Source organism: Phalacrocorax aristotelis, chromosome 1 (genome assembly GCF_949628215.1).
Source record: "Phalacrocorax aristotelis chromosome 1, bGulAri2.1, whole genome shotgun sequence".
Taxonomy (NCBI): domain Eukaryota; kingdom Metazoa; phylum Chordata; class Aves; order Suliformes; family Phalacrocoracidae; genus Phalacrocorax; species Phalacrocorax aristotelis.
In genome coordinates, this window is record NC_134276.1 from 142,841,921 (window position 1) to 142,860,171 (window position 18,251).

Consider the following 18,251-nt stretch of genomic DNA (forward strand, 5'->3'; position numbering starts at 1 on the left):
TGTCTTTCTGCTTGGATGTCACTGTTTCCTATCATACATTGTACCAAGAGGTCTAATATACCCACACCCACCTCTCAAATACCTCAAATTCACAATAGCCTGTTTTGGATTACCTAGAAAGATTAATACTTGAAAGTTTAAAGACAAGTTTAGTAAAATGTCTGGACATTTAAATAATAAAATTAACATCTTTCCTGTAATTGCATTTTAAAAATAATTCCCTTTTTATTCCATTTAAGTACCAAATTCTGTTTTTACTAACTACAGTTTAGAAGCACTATCAGATTAACATTAGTCATTTGTATTCTCTAATTGCCTGGCGATGCTGAATCTTGAGTAATGGCAGTCCTGAGCTTTGTAGCTACATACCAGATTGCTAGAAAATCTGAAGTGTTCTTAGTTCATTTTGTTTTCAGAACAAATCTCTATGATGATCAGAATTAGGGTTTACAGAAAAAAAAAACCAAAACTTTGGATATCAAGTTGATAGGTGTGTATATTTAAATGCAAAGATGGACAATAATTTTGGTACCTGTGACGTTTACAACTGTTTCTGTTGTAATCACAGAAGTTGGCTGTCATTATCGCTCTCTTGCATGGTTGTTGCTTAATTTTTATACAAAGTCTGGTACTTGTACACTAGATTGCTGCAACTGCAAAGCATAGTATGAGGTCATAACCGTAGGTTATCTAGATTTGCTGATCCTATCAGAAACGTGATTAGTATCTTTTACTGTAATAACAGCAAGGTAGTAAGAACACTGACGTGTTCTGTGCAAGAATGTATGACGTGATTTGCTAGCCAGTTCTAGGTACTGAAAAAATGCCCAGCTTTTCCACGTCTTCATCTTTCAAACAACTTTTCCCCCCCGCCCCTCTTTTTCTCTACATTGTGGAACTTTGATATAAGTGTATTGATTTGCTTTTGGTTTAAGATCCTAAATATGAACACAATTTTTCATTGATACTTTTATATAAATATGCAAGCATATAAATATATATAGGTACATACATACATATGTATATAGATGTACTTTTCTTCGAAGGAAGGCCATTTTCATACAGTCATTTTGATACTATTGAACATACATTGTTCGTGCAAGAGAAGAAGCCAAGCAATGACTCTTAGACTATCAGGAATGTCCTTTGAAGCACAGGTATTGGCAATCAATTACCTCTTCCTTTCTACAGTTCGTTGCAGACCTAGGAGTCTTTGTGTATGGTGGGGAGCTTGTGTTTGTATATGCTTTTAAAATGTCCCACTAATGTATTTGTTTTTTCTGTTGTTTTATTTAGATGTAGAGAAGTTGCCAGAATGGAGTTTTCTTTTTACTTTGGAGGTCTACATAGACTTAATAACTTCAAAGATTAAATTTAGATAGGGGAGCAGAGTATTTTGCTGCACTGCAATAGATTTTTATGTTAAATGCCATAAGGTTTTAAACCTGTTTCTCATAGCATTTTCTGTTTTCTGCTTCATAGTCTGCTTTTTTCCATCAACATGGGTGCACAACAAATGATACCAATGCAAAGTATAACAGTCGTGGTGCTCAGCTTTACAAGGAGAAGATTAAATTGCTTGCAACTCAAGCAACAAGAAAGTACGGTACTGATGTGAGTAGTGTGTGTCCTATGTTGTTTAGATTTCTGAAAAACGTTCTCTTCTTTCCCTCTACGGTCATTTTACCTTTATAATAAGTAGTGCAAAAGATTATATGTCTTTGAGTGGTACTGATACATATAGCAGTGAATAGGCAAGCTGGGGTGTAAACTATTTGCAGCTATTTTTTTTCTTTTTTTTTTTTTTTTTTTTTTAAAAAAAATATTAAGATAGAGCTCAGCCTGATATTTCAGGATCACTTCTGGGTTAGTCAAAACATTAGTTGTTACGTTTGCAGTAACTTAGAGGAGTTCCAGACAGAAACTACAGGTATTCTTGAGAACAGAAACAGCTTTGTTTTGCAGGTGTGTTCCAAAGTTGTCTTAGTGGTATGGCATAAAAAATGTCAGCACTTCTCCGTGAACTATGTAATGGTCTTACTTTTGCTTTTCTGGAACTGAATTATTATTGAGAAGTATAGCATGTAAAAATATAAAAGTGCTAATAGAATTAACTAGAAAATATTTGTGATTTAAGTGGGATTTGATTTGAACAGGTACACGTGTTTTTTGCTTTTTTTCCTACAAAAATAATTTTTTGAAAAATTAGCAGGTTATATATGTCATGAACTTGCTGTTCTCCATTTAAAAATGGTGAAACATTCCATGCATCCTATGAAAACCTTAAGTTGGGCAGCTGTCAGGAAGAGCTTATTAGCAAGTATGCAGAATTAGTTTACTGAGGTGTTAAATAAGTTTGACAGCAGTTCTCTTCTGCCTACACAGAAAGCACGTTTTGATAGTTTAATTCAGCTTGTTAAAAGTCCGTGACTTTAACATTTGAAATTGATCAGATGAGTTGGAATTAAAAGAAAAGCATCTATGCATCAAATAGCATGAAATGTAATGGATTATAATAATTCTATATTAGGAATGTTACAGACAATATAGGTCATATCACTAACTTCAGAGAATATTTATGTTAACTGCTAAACAGCTTTAGATGTAAAACATGTGCATTTAAGTTGACGGCAAGTTCCCCAAATGGCACTTTGAAGAACTGTGATTATCTTTTTTCAATTACAGATTCCACCCAATTGTTTTATATTAATTATGCATTTATTATTTTAAAATTTTAGTAAATATATTTTCAAATAATATATGCAAGCTTAAGTGGTTATGTTCTATCTAAATTGCTGAAGTAAATTATTCAGATAATTAGATTTAGTACCAACCATCTGCCTCCTGTCATATTTTTAAAAATTTCATCTCTAACTTACTGAATCAGTTGATTGTTGAATGATGAGGTAAGTTTTTTGCATATTCAGGAACCTTTTTGACAGAGGTCATTATTTTTGGTCATGTATCTTTTGTACATAGTAAAAAGAACCATAAGAAATGATTTGCAAATAAGTAACCTTGGAGTGCAAATCATGTCCTGTTCTGCACAATGCTAAGAAGACCTGCGGCACTGCGGGCCCTCCAGCCTTCCCTGAGATCAGGCATAGCTCAAAAATGTTAGCTAGCATCCTGAAAAATCTGTTTTAACTGTAGCAGAGGTTTTGGGACTCTGAGACTAGGTGGGAAAATCCATCGGTACCAGGCCACACTGATACAACTCTGAAAAAATTTTCAAATGATCGCTAGTGTTATGTTTTCAGGCTTTTTTTTTTTTTTTTTTGCTTTGGGCAAAATAAAAATATTAGAGAGAAAATACCTTATATGAGAATATGAAAAATCTTCCTTATTATTAAGCTCTAGCGATACTAAATATTGTCAGTATTACTGCAGCAGAGCTTATACTGAGCATTTTCTTAGGAAGGAAATCAGTAATGTGAAGGAACACATCAAAGATGCATGAAATAAATAAAAATGAATGTCACATATTGAAGCTCAAATAAATTTGTAAGGAAAATTATGTCCTGGGGGAAAAAAAAAGCAATGAATTTTTAACCTGAAAAAAAGAAGAGTAAGCTTAAGACTAGTGCATTTGAAAAAAAAATATTCCTGCAGTTGTCCTGTAAAATTCTCTCTCTCTCTTTTAATTCTAGCTGTGGACAGATGGATGTGGAATGCCACCTGTATCACCTCAAAACAAAGAGGAAGACTTTTTTGCATCCCATGTTTCTCCCAAGGTATCAATTACCTGTATTTAATTCTTGTTAGCTTTCTAAACACTAATGTTAACTAGGTGCTCTATGATGAAGAATAAACCCTGAAAGAAAACCTTATAGAGAAAGGGTAGGTCAGGGAGTTAACATTTATCTGGTTTTACTGCTGTGGGTCTCGGAATTCTTCCTGGATGTGAACCACTTTCTAACGGGATAATTTAGAATGACCCAAATAGTAGCTAAATGTGGAATGAAACTATATATTTTTTTGTAGGCATACAATTCCTCTTGGACTCATAATTCCTTGCTTGGGAGTGCCCTGATTTAACTTTTAACAGTTAACTGTGATAACTTTGGTTTTCAATCAGTAAAGTTTAACAGTTCTTAAAACATTTGCTAAAGCAGAAGCATTTTTTTCTTCCTCCAAAACACTTACATCCTCTTTTGAAAAAGTTAAAGTAACTTTCTGAAGGCTATTGATACTGTTGGTTTTCATTTAATTAATCCTTAAGGTGATACATGAAGTGTTTATTTCACAGATTAATGTTTCAGAGACTCTCTTGAGTTTGGTATTTGAAAAATAATGGTGAAAACAACTCCAATAATTGTGATCTTAAACTTAGAGCAATTATTATTACACCTAGTATATTACAACAATAGTAAGTGTTCTAGTATAATCGCTTTCTAGTACAGTGCAGTCTGTGAACACCTAAAATACAAGTATGATCATGAGTCATATTTTGGGATAGAGAAGAATGCAAAGAGCTTGGGTATTAGATGAAGATCTAATGAAGATGGTGATGAATGGAGTCAAATCCAGTTGGCGGCCGGGCACAAGTGGTGTTCCCCAGGGCTCAGTGTTGGGGCTGGTCCTGTTCAATATCTTCATTGATGATCTGGATGAGGGGATTGAGTGTACCCTCAGTAAGTTTGCAGATGACACCAAGCTGGGTGGAAGTGTTGATCTGCTGGAGGGCAGGAAGGCCCTACAGAGGGACCTGGACAGGCTGGGTCATTGAGCCGGAGCCAATGGTATGAGATTCAACAAGGCCAAGTGCTGAGTCCTGCACTTGGGTCGCAACAACTCCATGCAATGCTACAGGCTTGGGGAGGAGTGGCTGGAGAGCTGCCTGGAGGAAGAGGACCTGGGGGTGTTGGTTGACAGCCGCCTGAGCATGAGCCAGCAGTGTGCCAAGGCAGCCAAGAAGGCCAATAGCATCCTGGCTTGTATCAGGAATAGTGTGGCCAGCAGGAGCAGGGAGGTGATGGTGCCCCTGTACTCGGCACTGGTGAGGCTGCATCTCGAGTACTGTGTGCAGTTTCGGGCCCCTCACTGCAAGGAGGACATCGAGGTGCTGGAGCGTGTCCAGGGAAGGGCAACGAAGTTGGTGAAGGGTCTAGAGAACAAGTCTTATGAGCAGCGGCTGAGGGAGTTTGGGGTGGTTTAGTGTGGAGAAGAGGAGGCTGAGGGGAGACCTTATCGCTCTCTACAACTACCTGAAAGGAGGTTGTAGCGAGGCGGGGGTTGGTCTCTTCTCCCTAGTAACAAGCGATAGGACGAGAGGAAATGGCCTCAAGCTGTGCCAGGGGAAGTTTAGGTTGGATATTAGAAAAAACTTCTTCACTGAAAGGGTTGTCAGGCATTGGAACAGGCTGCCCAGGGAAGTGGTGGAGTCTCCATTCCTGGCGGTATTTAAAAGAAGGGTAGATGTGGTGCTTGAGGATATGGTTTAGTGGTGGACTTGGCAGTGGTAGGTTAACGGTTGGACTCGATGATCTTAAGGGTCTTTTCCAACCTTAACGATTCTATAAGATTAGCCCTTGTTGTGAACACTCTTCACTGGTTCATATGCGTGTTAATTCCCCTGTCATGACATGGTTGTGCATGTGCATTAGCAGCAAGTAATAAAAATGTATGCAAGTTGCTCATATCTGCATCTGGGTAAATAACACAGTAAAAATGATGTGACATTTTAGTGACTTTCTAGTGACTTTCTAGTGTATATGGGATGCTTAGGGATGAAAAAAGCTGTAATTTAAATGAAAATTTATTTTTGTTATTTTGGTTATTCAGTTGTGACATTTCAAAATGTAACTTTTTTGTTGTATTTGTGAGGTTTCGAAAATGGTGCATTTTAAAGGGAAATTCAGCTTTTTTGCTATTTATTTGTTTTATTTTAGGAACTTGTACTGCAGCCAGTATTTGAATGTCTTATAAAAATAAATTTCAGCATCTTTGAAACAGCAAAAGAGTATTTACATTTTACAGACTTGGAAGATTGCTGTATTACTCATAAATGTTAATTGCCAAGTCCAAAAAAAAACCAGTTATTGTGCATTCTAGTCTAGTGTCTTCACCAGAAGATCATCTGTCCTGATAGCAGAAAAATGTGTAGTATTTCCTTTGCAAAAGGCGACTTGGAAGAATGCTTGCAGTTGAATGAGAGAAGCATAAACTGAGGCAATCTAAAGAGAAAGAATTTCAAGCAGAAAAGTATTGTAAATATTTTAGAGGTTGAGGACAAGATGTAGGAACTTGATACAAACCCTCTTAAGAGAATGTATGGGTAGGGTAAAGTAAATTTTCAAAGCAAACTTTTTGGGTTGCTGCAAAGGCAGAAGGTTAGAGACAAGCAGTCTGTGTACCTCAGGGCAAGAGATTGTTTGGGTATGGATGTTTTGAGAGGGAGATGTCAGGAAGTTTTGAAATGGAGGTTTTAGGGAAGAATAAGCATGAACTGGCAGTGGCACAGCATTGATGGAAAAGATAATACTAAGCATGCTGATGTGAACAGGTCACAGGCCTGCCTGGTGAGGAGGATATATCTGAGGGAAATGGGAGGACTCATCAGGTAAAGTTGTGAGGACTGCTCACAATCAAAAACTAAATGTCAGAAAATTGGAAATGTAAGAGCTTAGTGTGGGGAGAAGGTTTGGTGATTATGTGTAAATAAATGATCCAGATTTCCTGTACTTTATTACTGTTATGAGTAAAGAAAACTAATAGCTAGCATACAATAAATAAATCTAAAGCACAGTTAAAACACATATTAACTAATATATATAACATTACCTAATCAGTGGTGCTTAGGCAGTCTTTGAGATCAGTGCTCATATTTATTTGCTGTACTCTATTTTGTATGCACTTTTGATTTTGTAATTTTTTTTCAAGGCAAAGAATACAGAGTGGGTGTTATCAGAGCCAGAGCCAGTTTCTCTACAGCAGAAAACTTCAGAAAATATTCCAGAATGCTATGAAGGTATGACCAATTATTTGTTAACAATACGCTGCATTTTTCAGGTAATGTCTTTGTTTAGACTCTTTTTACCCTACTTTAATAGTTAAATAACCTAACCAGGCTAATAACACAAGAATTTTAGAGAGGAGAGACTCTTTAGAAGGGTTATGCTAGATGTGTGAGACTGCATGTTCCTAATAATGTTTAATATAAATCCAAATTAAAATTTAATTCAAAAGACTTCAGATGAATCTTTGGGTGCCTGCTGCTCTTTTAGTAACTGGTAAAGCTGTAATAGAAATTACACTATAATACACATTACACTGTATGTATCAAACAGTTGTGTGGTACCATGAGTTGTGTTTTGGTATTTTAAGCATTCTAAAGAGTCTTCTGATACTCTTACCCTTGTTATTCATTATGTTTTAGGACCAGAACATGGACCAAGTGTTGATTGCCTTAGTACATCACCAAAAGCTGCATTAGGTAATGGGTGTAAGCAGAAGATTTTAGCAGCCATTATAGTGTACTTAAATATTCATTTGTACAGAGAATGTATGACTGGGAAGAGATGTGGAATACTTACTTTAACATCACTGTGCATGAATTAGTTGAAATATCTGAATTTGTGTTATAACCTTTTCTATTAAATAGTGTAATCCTTCCTAGAAATTAATTTTAGTCACTGTTATTCTGGTTTTAACTATCTTATCTTAGCCAACCTGATGAATTTAAATGCTACAGGTATCACACCTCATAAAGGTGACCATTAATGTTTTACACCTCCTGTAAGACTGCTTTAAGTTCTTCATTTAAAGCACACAGGTGGAATAGACCATTGTGCTGTGATTAATGGCCTGTTATTTATGTTAAGCAAACACATCTTGGTAGTTTTTGCTCCCTTTCCGGAAAACTGAACAAAAAAATTTAAACTGGAAAACTCTTGTATTTGTAATAAAATATCTTCCATGTCCAGAGTCTTAATTTACTTAACACTGAAGAGCGTATCATAGTGTAAGTAAGTAAAAAAAAAAAGTTGAGAAAAAAAGCCTAGAATAAAGTACATCAGTAATCTATCATTTTGAGTATCATCCTGCAGGAGCAGGTTTCTAAGAATAAAGAGCATTGATTCTCATCAGCACAGGGGTAGTAAAAAAGTGGTGGCCAGGTCTAACTCAGTGCTTCAAGAAGGTATGGTCTTCATCACTGTTTTTATATAGCTGGAGGCTAGGGAAGTAGTTAACTGCATACACTTCCTGGTTTTGTCATTTGTATCTTTAACACATGTTCTAATAAAACAAGCGCTTTTTTTCTTGTTTGTTGAGGACATCACAAGTTCTGTCTTATGTGAAGACTCTCTGTTCTGTGTATGCCCATTTCCAAATAAATTTCAGCTCAAACCAGTTTTTCTGTATGTACAAGCATTCAGTATGAGTTGTTGACTGAAAACTTGTGATTGTGGGAGGTTTACCCTGGCTCTTGGTCGCTGTCAAGAAGGCACAATACAGAATGTAGTGAGTCATATTAGAGTCTCATTAAAAAGATTAAGATTAGGAGTTGCGTCAGACTTCATGTAGAGCAAAATGTATGTTCATTTATTTTCTTTGTTTCAAGATATATTTCAAAGGATTAAGGCTGTAACTTTCAAACTCCCAATACTGTACTTAGGCAGTTGAACAAAGCTGTTCCATCTAGTGATAGAGTATATCTGATAATGTTTGTGATTCTGTTTATGATGATACAGGTATGTTTTATCTGTATCATTGGTGGGTTTAGACATAGCCAATACCTATCTATCCAGGAAACAATTAATCTTGGAAGTGGTACGGGATCAGATGGACCTCTAGTCTGATTTAGAATAGCAAGTCCCACATTATTGTTCTGCTTACTAGCATGTATCTACAACTGAAATCTGAGCTGTAATTCTATTCCTGTTATGTATTTGTGAGAGATACCATATCCTCAATCAGAGGGAATTTCTCACATTTTCTTGGAGATATTCACAGGTCCATTCCCTGTAACTCGGTTTAGTATCTCAGCCTCTTAGTGTAGAAACTGTAATACTTCAAAGCATTAAAATAAATTCCTAAAACTGTTTTGAGCCTGATATTGTGGAAATTATCTTGTTTAGTTCTGGAATTAATAAAATTATTATATTAATTATATTAATATTATAAAAATAAAAGTAACGTACATTTAATCCTTGCAGAGAACACCACCTTCATAAAAAAGAAGCCAAATCAAGCTAAGAAGGGGGTAAGTGTGTGTAAATAATACATATTTTTATCTGTATTGTAGACCTCTGGAAATACGTAGATTGCAATATGGAAACATATCATGTAAGTTAACACTAAACAGTACTTGTATCAGTAATGATTTATGAAACTAAAATGGAATTGAAAACCATTTCTGTATCAAAACAGCCAATGGTCTGTTTGAAGATGGATTATTGTTAAGATGAATTTGTCTTACAGGTTACTGTTGTTCTGTAGAGAGTGCTTCAGATCCGTGCATTGTCTTCCTCCTCAGATAAATTCTAAGTCTGTTTACGTGTATATAGCTCACTGAACTGTCTAGACTTCCACATGAATATCTGAGTGTCAGTTTCTTTGTGCTGTCTGGATCTGAACAGCAGGTGATATCTTTTCAAAAATGAGTAAAACAAAAAAAGTCAAAGCATGTATTGATGTCAAGGTCTATATCCCGCTTCTCTTTAATTCTTTTCACAACCATTGTCCCTGCAACTCCACTGATGCCCTATAACTTTTCTTCTCACTTGCTGATACTGGGTTGCAGGGCTTCTTCAGGCTTTCACCTAAGTTAGTTGACATTGAGATCTCTTTGTAGCAAATCCTGAAAACAGAGGGAGTTCCAGTAGCACTTCTGAGTGGGTAAAATATGCATGTGTGGCATAATCTGTCAATATAAGCTGAGTTTGAGACATTCAGATATGTATTTCTGGAGCAGTCATCATCTTGTGCCACACAGTAGTATGGTGTTTGATTGCATTTATAGATAACTTGCAGCTGCATTCAATTCAAGATAGTTTCAAAATGGTTTACAGAGTTGTTTCTGCATGGGGTCGTAACACTTAGGCATCTGGTCTCTGTAAAGCAGGCTTAAGGAGAGTTGAGTATCTCAGAATGGTGGTTCAAGGAACCTGAACACTGAGTGAGACAACTCAAGTTAGCTAGGAAAAGCTAGGTTTTGAATGTTTGGCTCTTGAGTCCCAAGAAAATGACCCTAATATTAGGCTATTAGGGTGACAGTGTGTTACAAGGAGTCACTTCTTTTAAGTCTGAGCTATTGTATGGCAAAAGATTTTGAAGATTTATTGGAGCAGAAGAGTCATTTAGATTGAAGCCTGTTATTTCTTGCTCCCACTAGAGGGCCCTAATATGCAAGAGGAATTTCTTATTCTAAAAAGTTTATGCAGGTATGTTCCCTTACAGTAAGAACAACATAACTGGGTTCACAGGTGCATGTACAGTTCGTGAACTGTAGTGTCAGAGCCTAGAACTGTTTGTACATAGGCCAGAGCTTTTAGATGAAGACTTTAAAGCATTAAAAAGTTAAGATAAATGAATTGCGAAAATTAATATTGCCACAGTGTTGCAGGTGAGGAATTAAACGCATGGGAGACTAAGAACAGCGTTTTGAGTGCTGTGCCACTGTCTGAATCAGCGTCATTGTATCTATTAATATTGTAGTAATAAGTGTTTTTAGATCTTTGATAATCAGAATCAAAGAATATGTATCCCACAGTTATTTTAAAAGAACAAGTGCAAAACTGGAACCTCTCAGCTGGCATGTTTATCTAAAAAAAGTTTACAATGTTTTGTCATATGTGAAGGGTAATCATGCATACATGTATATACAAAACTTGTATATTGCTTTCCTACCATAAATCAGTAAATACCTATGTACACATGTATTAAAAATATTAATAAATCAACACTTTGTCTTAAGATAACACACTAGCAGTGGCCAGTGAGAACTAATTGAAGAATCCTTGCCACTTCTAAATGTAAATTGTGAATTAAATGAATGAGCACCAAATGGTTCGATTGCAACAAATTTTATTATGTTATTCCTATGCAACAAAATAATTATTAACTAACTAAAGTTGTGCTATATATTATAACATTTATTTAAACATGCCAACTTCTAAACAATTAAAACTGTAATAGTTTCATTACCCTGTGATGGTTGACCACAGACCTAACTAAATTTGTAAGAGTTAGTAGAGGAAACATGTAGAGGGTCAAAATATGAAAAAATACTTTCTCTGCTCCAGATCTTCATTGCTGATTGCCTATGCTCCAGAACAGAGCATAATGTTTGCTGTTGCTTTCAAAGTTGACTCCGAAGTCAGTTGAGATGATGGTCTCACTTATAATGTTGGGGTTTTGTTTTTTTGTTTTTCAATAAATCAAGCTTGGTGCCAAAAAAGGTGGTTTGGGAGCACAAAAAGTAAGCAGCCAAAGCTTTAATGAGATTGAAAAACAAGCACAAGCTGTAGATAAAATGAAGGAACAAGAGGATCTTCATAACAGTAAGAAAACAGAGAAGGAAGAGCCACTGTAAGTATGAATTACATATACAATGGTAAAACATGGAGCCTAATTTCATGTTAATGAAGTCATTGTCAGCATTTTAAATACTACCAGAAATTAGCTCATCCAAATAAAACTTCAGTTCTTGCTTTAAAAAAAAAAGTCCCCAATGAGATGGGCCAAACAGTAATTCCCCCATTGCCTTTTTTTTGCCACTAAGTATGTTTTAACAGTTGATGATTTACTGTAGAAATAGCCCAATGCTATCTTTGAAAATAACCTTAGTGTTATTCTTATTTAACACAGAAAATAAGGAGACATTCTACGAATACATATGAATAAAATGTAAAGTAAATCTAAAATACGTTAAATTTAAGTATTACCACAGAAGACTCTTGTCTCTTGAACTTTCTTTACACTGTGCGAGTTACCTAGTTTATTCTGTTTTGGTGTAGTGAACTGAATACTATTTAAAATAGTCCTTCTAAGAGCATAGGGAACATACAAATATTCAGCTTTATTTGTACTTACTGGGTAAGAGTTTTTATGCTGAAGGTGGAGGCTAGTTTAAGTATGGCCCGAATTGCCTCCTTGAGTTTCAGTTGTTTTATACTGGAACTGCCTTCATTTTCACCAAAACCCTTTCAATATTTTTGTCCGAGACCTCAAATCTGTTAGTCCATCTTTATTAATAAATACTCAGCCCTAAAGCTTAGAGGGTGCTGTTCCCGCTTGCTTCCACTACGTTTCTGTTACATGTTTTTTGTTTTTAACATTTTGTTAGTTGTCATCAAAATTAGGCTATTAAAGAGTTGGTTAGTGTACACTTTTACTGTTGTAAAGCTTAACATCCTCTCAAGCGCTAGGATGCATCATTTTTATAACCTATTGAGAAATTTTCTGAATTATTACATAATTACAGGATCACGCTGGGCTCATGGTACTAAGCTCTTTGGTCTATAATCTCCTCCCTACTCTTTGTGCTCACTTTTACATAGCCCCTGCAGAAATGGATGTTTTGTGTACATCAAAAATATTAATCAGAAGGGGATCATTCATTTTTCCTGAAGTATTTTTACCACGAAGTCATGCTTCTCAGTGATTGCCAAAAACTACCAGAGAGTGACTTGGAGGAATGGACTACTAAATAACAAGAAAAATGATTGTTCATTATTATTTTTTCTTATTCTGTAAAGATACTATCTTTAATGATATAATTCAGTTTGGAAGAAAGTCTCAAGTAGTGATTTGTTTTTTGTGTCAGGAATGTATAAATATATGCAGATACTTTAGTACAAGTTTTCTGCAACCTTTCTGCAGTGGCCAGAACCCTCTAAAATGTCTGCAAACATGAGGGGTGCACATATACTTCATTTACGGATCTGATCCCAGTAGAGGCAGGATAACTGTATTTCCCTTGAGATTAACTTTTTGGATTTAACTGTAGATGGCAGTATATACCAAAATTAAAGAAGGATGAATACTTTTAAAATTTCATTTGCTTTCAACTAATTTGTGTGGCAGTTTTAATTTTAAAAGCTTGAGTAATGAATTTTAGTAAATTAATTCAGTGTGTCTTTGTGGCGTGGTGGGAATGGAAGCAATGCTTTTGTAGTCTAGTACTTAGAAGGAGAGAGAGTCCTGAGACTTAAAACTTAAAACGTGATTTTGTAATTGCTACACAGTTTCTTTATTTTCTGCTGTGCACTGTTGTGGTCTAGCCCCAGTCAGCAACTGAGCACCCCACAGCTGCTTGCTCATGCCCCCCACCCCTGTGGGATGGGGGAGAGAATCGGAAGAGGAAAAGCCAGAAAACTCATGGGTTGAGATAAGAACAGTTTAATATTTAAAATAAAATAGTTTTAGTAGTAATAACAATAATAATAATGAAAATAACGAGAGAGAGAGAGGCAAAACCCAGGGCAGCGGGAAACAAGTGATGCAGCTGCTCACCACCCACTGACCAATGCCGCTAGTCCCTGAGCCACGATCATTGCTTCACCCAGCCAACTCCCCCCAGTTTATATACTGAGCATGACCTCATATGGTATGGAATATCCCTTTGGTCAGTTTGAGTCAGCTGTCCTGGCTGTGCCCCCTCCCCTCCCAGCTTCTTGTGGACCTGGCAGAGGATAGGAAGCTGAAGAAGTCCTTGACTAGTGTAAGCACTATTTAGCAACAACTAAAACATAGTGTGTTATCAACATTATTCTCATCCTAAATCCAAAACACAGCACTATTCCAGCTACAGTGAAGAAAATTAACTCTATCCTAGCCAAAACCATGACAACTGACAAAAGAATAGATTACTGGAGTTACTTTAAAAAAATTGGTCAGTATCCCTGTTTGTTTTAATCAACAACGAGTAAGTCTTTGATGTTCATAAAACAGATTTCATAAGATGGGCTGCTAATTTTTCTACTTAAAGTTCTGGGCAGATTTTATCAGTAGCAGTTTGAAGTTGACTTTTAGAGAACATTTTCAATTTTCTGTGTAAGTTGGTCCTAAACTGTAAGAATTGATTTTAAATGTCCCTGAATGTACTCTGTGCTTTGAAGATATACATTTTTCTGATTTTATTGGTTTCAAAAGTCATTCCACAGATGCATCCTGGTTTGTATCTGACTTCTATTGTTACAAGCATTTGAACATAAGACATAGTGATTTTTTAGTTCTGGCTTCAAGTCCTCTGAAAGCCCCCACCAACGGATACCTAATCATCACAAGATTGAGATGGCTCTCCTCCTTTTTGGAATGCCTTGTCAGTGGAGGAGTGATGTCCTGTTCCTTATAGCAGGCTGGTATCTACATCCCTTGTCTGTGAAGGAAGAAGACCAGCTGTTGTGCTTCTCTCATTCCAACAGGCTCGGCCCCACAGCTCCTGTCTTGCAGGAGATGCACTAACCAGCAGGGTATGAACTTCGGTGGGGGCATCTTATACTCTTGGTTAAAGTTAAGTCAGTATGCATGGGACCAGAAAAATCAAGCTGGGAAGAGCCTGTTTCAGCAATCAAATTGTTAGGAGACACACTGGAAGAAAATACTCCTTGATGAAAAACTTGTTTTCTTTTCACTCCTGCACAAAATTGATGGAAAGTTACAAGGGTTTTCAGACTCAAGTACTTCCTTTCTCTTTGCAGCGGGATGCCTACCAGCAGCATCCTAAATGTCATTTACCTTTATTCTGATAGTATTCATTTGTACTTTATGCCAATCACAGCTTATGAATTAAAATATTGCTGCATTGCTCATTAAAATTACTAATCGTACCCCTTTTAACCTAACAAATTTAAGCAGTGTTTCTACAATTCTGTAATCATAATTTAAAACCTCTGTCTCTGCTACACTGGTATTACTGGAAAATACTTAAGATTGTTTTGAGGTATAGGATGGTTTATGGCGTCTCAGAAAGACAGCTTACTATATCTGAACTGTAAGGATATCTCAGATGACAAGATGTTTTGCCAGCTGTGCAGAAAATGATAGGTTTTGGATGCTTCAGTGTTTCCATGATACAGGATATATTCCATTTTGGGACTACAAAGACTCCTCCCCTCTTCTGAGACACTTTTAAGGGCACAGGGAAGGGCAGCATCAATAAAGAAGTAGTGTGGTCTACCTCGAGCACTTGTCTCAAGAGCACATGTATAGCAAATGTTAAAACCACTAGAAGCAGCAAGGGGGTGGAGAGAGGGAGACGTAGCGGGGCCAAGCTGCGCTTTTGGAGAAAACATTACTGGTATCATATCATGACTGCGACTGTACTGTAGTATGTCAGAGTTGGATAATTTTGACAATTATTTGGTATCACATAGAATAAGGACTGTGGAAAAAAGACTCTTCCAGGTTGACTTAATGGTGATGCAAAACTGTCATGAGCTTTAGCAGTAGTATGTTTCACATTTGTTTTGAAAAAGACTGCCTGTGCATACACAGACTGGGGTCCCATTTAGACAGTCTTCTCTGCTGGCTTTTTCCCATCCTTATAGTTGGGATTTAATCCAATTATTAATTAATATTTTCATTAAAAGCAGGAAATACAAAATGCAATGCCAATATATATTGTTAATTTTCTACCAATGTTATTGGGTTGGGCATTCAGTGTGGCATTTTACAGCTATGTGTTAACTGTATGTTTTGTTCTAGCGTATCATCTCTACGGCTGGCCTACAGAGATCTTGATATTAAAGCAAAAGAAGAAAAGTTAAATCTGTCTGGTAAGAAGAAGAATGAATTGGAGAGACTTGGCATGGGGTTTGGCAGCAACAGAAGGTATGTGAAGTTCTACAAACTATTTAAAATACTCTGTGGCTTTATGCAGTTATCCATTTTACTTAGGAAATGAAAAAATATACTAAAGTGTGTTACGGACACCTAAACAATATAATTACAGAATCTAGTATCTGTCAGGGGGAAGGGGCAGGATTGCTTCTGATAGATTTAAGTTCTAACCTGCCAGACAGGTGTTAACCTGAATTGTAGGATATCTGTAGTGTGTTTGCCTCCATTAGCTGACTGTGAGGAAGGCAGCCAGGATGTTTTCAGTGAACAGTACCAACCTAAATATAGTCTGTCTTTTACAAGAAAGACAGAATCTGTCTCTGAAAAAAAGTCACATTGCTGTGTTTTCCAGCTGTTGGAATGTTCTGCGTGTTCAGAAGTCCTGTCACTACTTCAGAAAACTACAATGGAGTTTTCCAGGACTTTTTAAAATTCTTTTTTTTTTTTTTTCCTTCTTTCTTCTTAAATATTTGTATAGCTTGTGCTTTATCAGCAAGGTTCAGAAACAAGATTTGGGCTTTCATGTCTTTTTGGTTTTTTAGGGTGTGAGCTTTTTCATCCCTTACATGCTTATTTTCTTCCTGTCCCCAGTGGCATTTCTCACTCAGTCACATCAGATATGCAAACAATAGAGCAGGAAACACCTGCAGCTGCAAAGCCGAAGAAGTACACCGATGATGTAGAAGACTCATATTTCTCTTCTAGTTCAAGGTAATATATAAACTTGTTATTTTGAATGGCACTAGAAGGATATGCAAGTTACATATTCAAATACACACTATATATTTGGAACTTAAGGTCAAAATAGAAGAAAAGTGGACAGGTCTACACACCTAGCATATTTTCAGGGGACATCTAAATCAGAAAAGTGAAATAGTTGACCTTACCTCAATGGCAGATGTATTTATAAAGAAGAGGAGTTACTTATTCTGAAAAGGTAGTCTGAATTACGCATTTACAGGCTTTGTCGTGTTTCGGGTCTAGTCTCTACTTGCACAGACAGTTGCCATGTAAGCTTTTATTTGTTGGATACCAAATCCAGTGGATTTTTTTTTGTCAGAATCACTCATGTTTGTTCTTTTGCTGTTGTTGTTGGTTTTGTTTTTTTCCCATGTGGTACTGACTTCAACTTAAATTTAAAATTAAACAGATATTGAAGTCTGGTACTAGATATACTACAGTTGCATCTGTCTTTTAACTGGATGGATGCCAAATGCAAAAGCTTAAATCTTTTTGAAGTATTGTGTGTTGATGTACTGTGTAGATGTCTGCTGTCTTATTTGATGTGGTCTATGTATTTGAATATAAAATGTAAGCAAAAATAACTGTCAAATTTTTGGTCAGAACAAGAATGCAATGCAAATTATAAACTACTGCTTCTGGGAGGGGGAAGAAAAATAATTAGTCCTACAGGCGCTAATTGCAATAAAACAGCTGTTTCTGGACTGATAGAAACAGGTGTTCCTTTTATAAACTGCCTTTATTGGATTGGTGCTGCAGAAACATGAAAAATTGTTCCTAATCAGTTGAAGACGGGCAAATAAAAGCACAAAGGCTTTTGTGTCATTACTTTTTAGTGTAATCACTAGTGGCAGAAATGCAAATGTGGTACCAAGTAAACTGGCAGCAGTCTTTTAAAGTAACAAGTGTCATTTCAGTGCTTCTCTATTTGTTCCTTGATAAGAACTGTCGCTGCTCTCAAATTATTCGTAAGCCTACTAGCAGGCAAAGGATGAATTATGGAAGAGGCTTTTAAATGTGTTTTGGTTCAATAATTAGAAGATAAATTGTAACCTAGCTGTTCCCAGCTCTTGTTCTTCTAGTTATAGCAATAGTAGGATCTAGTTGGAGTTGGTATACAAATTCTTTCTCTTCAAAGAAAGTATAAAGTCAGATTGTTGGACTTGCTAAGGTTTGTAAGGTGGCTATTATCCTTTATTCCAAGCTGTGGAGACTTTGCTGCTGAAGGTGTCACATTACTCATAAGCTGCAGAAACAATGTCCTGACTATTCATAGCACAGACATGGAGAACATTTTTTTTATGTATTTATTTTTCACAAAATACAGATGCAGACTTTGATATCCTGTGCTTGTTCTATTGAATAATTCCATTCTGCTAGCCTCCTGTTGTTTTGATCATCTTACTCTCTATCCTGGTCATATCCAAACTTTAAAAAAGCTTATTTAACCATAAAAGGAAATTCTTACTCTTTGGCATTTTAATAGGTTTGGGTTTTTTTTTTCCCCAAGGATTTTCCATATAAGTTTAGATATGTGTAGATAATCAAAGGGGAAAAGGTCAAGATAAGATACCACTGGAATTGACAAACAAGCTTCATTTTTTTCCCTTTTTTCCCTGTTTGTGTTTTCCCTGCCATTTTGAAATGCAAGAGAAGATTGTCTTATTACGCTAGAACTCGCTTTTAAGAAATATGTTATTTAGCATTGCTTTAATAAAACATGT

At 36.2% G+C, this 18,251-nt stretch overlaps 1 protein-coding gene across 4 annotated transcripts in view; it reads left to right on the forward strand.

Moving 5' to 3' along the window:
• Window positions 1–18,251, forward strand: part of ARFGAP3 (ARF GTPase activating protein 3) — a 35,998-nt gene that overhangs the window by 8,988 nt on the left and 8,759 nt on the right. For 2 of the 4 annotated variants that reach the window (XM_075113123.1, XM_075113114.1), the window contains 9 exons: window positions 1,047–1,157; window positions 1,483–1,614; window positions 3,651–3,734; window positions 6,883–6,970; window positions 7,379–7,435; window positions 9,159–9,205; window positions 11,387–11,532; window positions 15,652–15,777; window positions 16,378–16,497. In XM_075113123.1, the coding sequence (XP_074969224.1) occupies window positions 1,047–1,157; window positions 1,483–1,614; window positions 3,651–3,734; window positions 6,883–6,970; window positions 7,379–7,435; window positions 9,159–9,205; window positions 11,387–11,532; window positions 15,652–15,777; window positions 16,378–16,497 (911 nt within the window). The remainder of the gene's footprint in view (window positions 1–1,046; window positions 1,158–1,482; window positions 1,615–3,650; window positions 3,735–6,882; window positions 6,971–7,378; window positions 7,436–9,158; window positions 9,206–11,386; window positions 11,533–15,651; window positions 15,778–16,377; window positions 16,498–18,251) is intronic. The other 2 variants (XM_075113140.1, XM_075113133.1) reach the window with 1 other exon arrangement.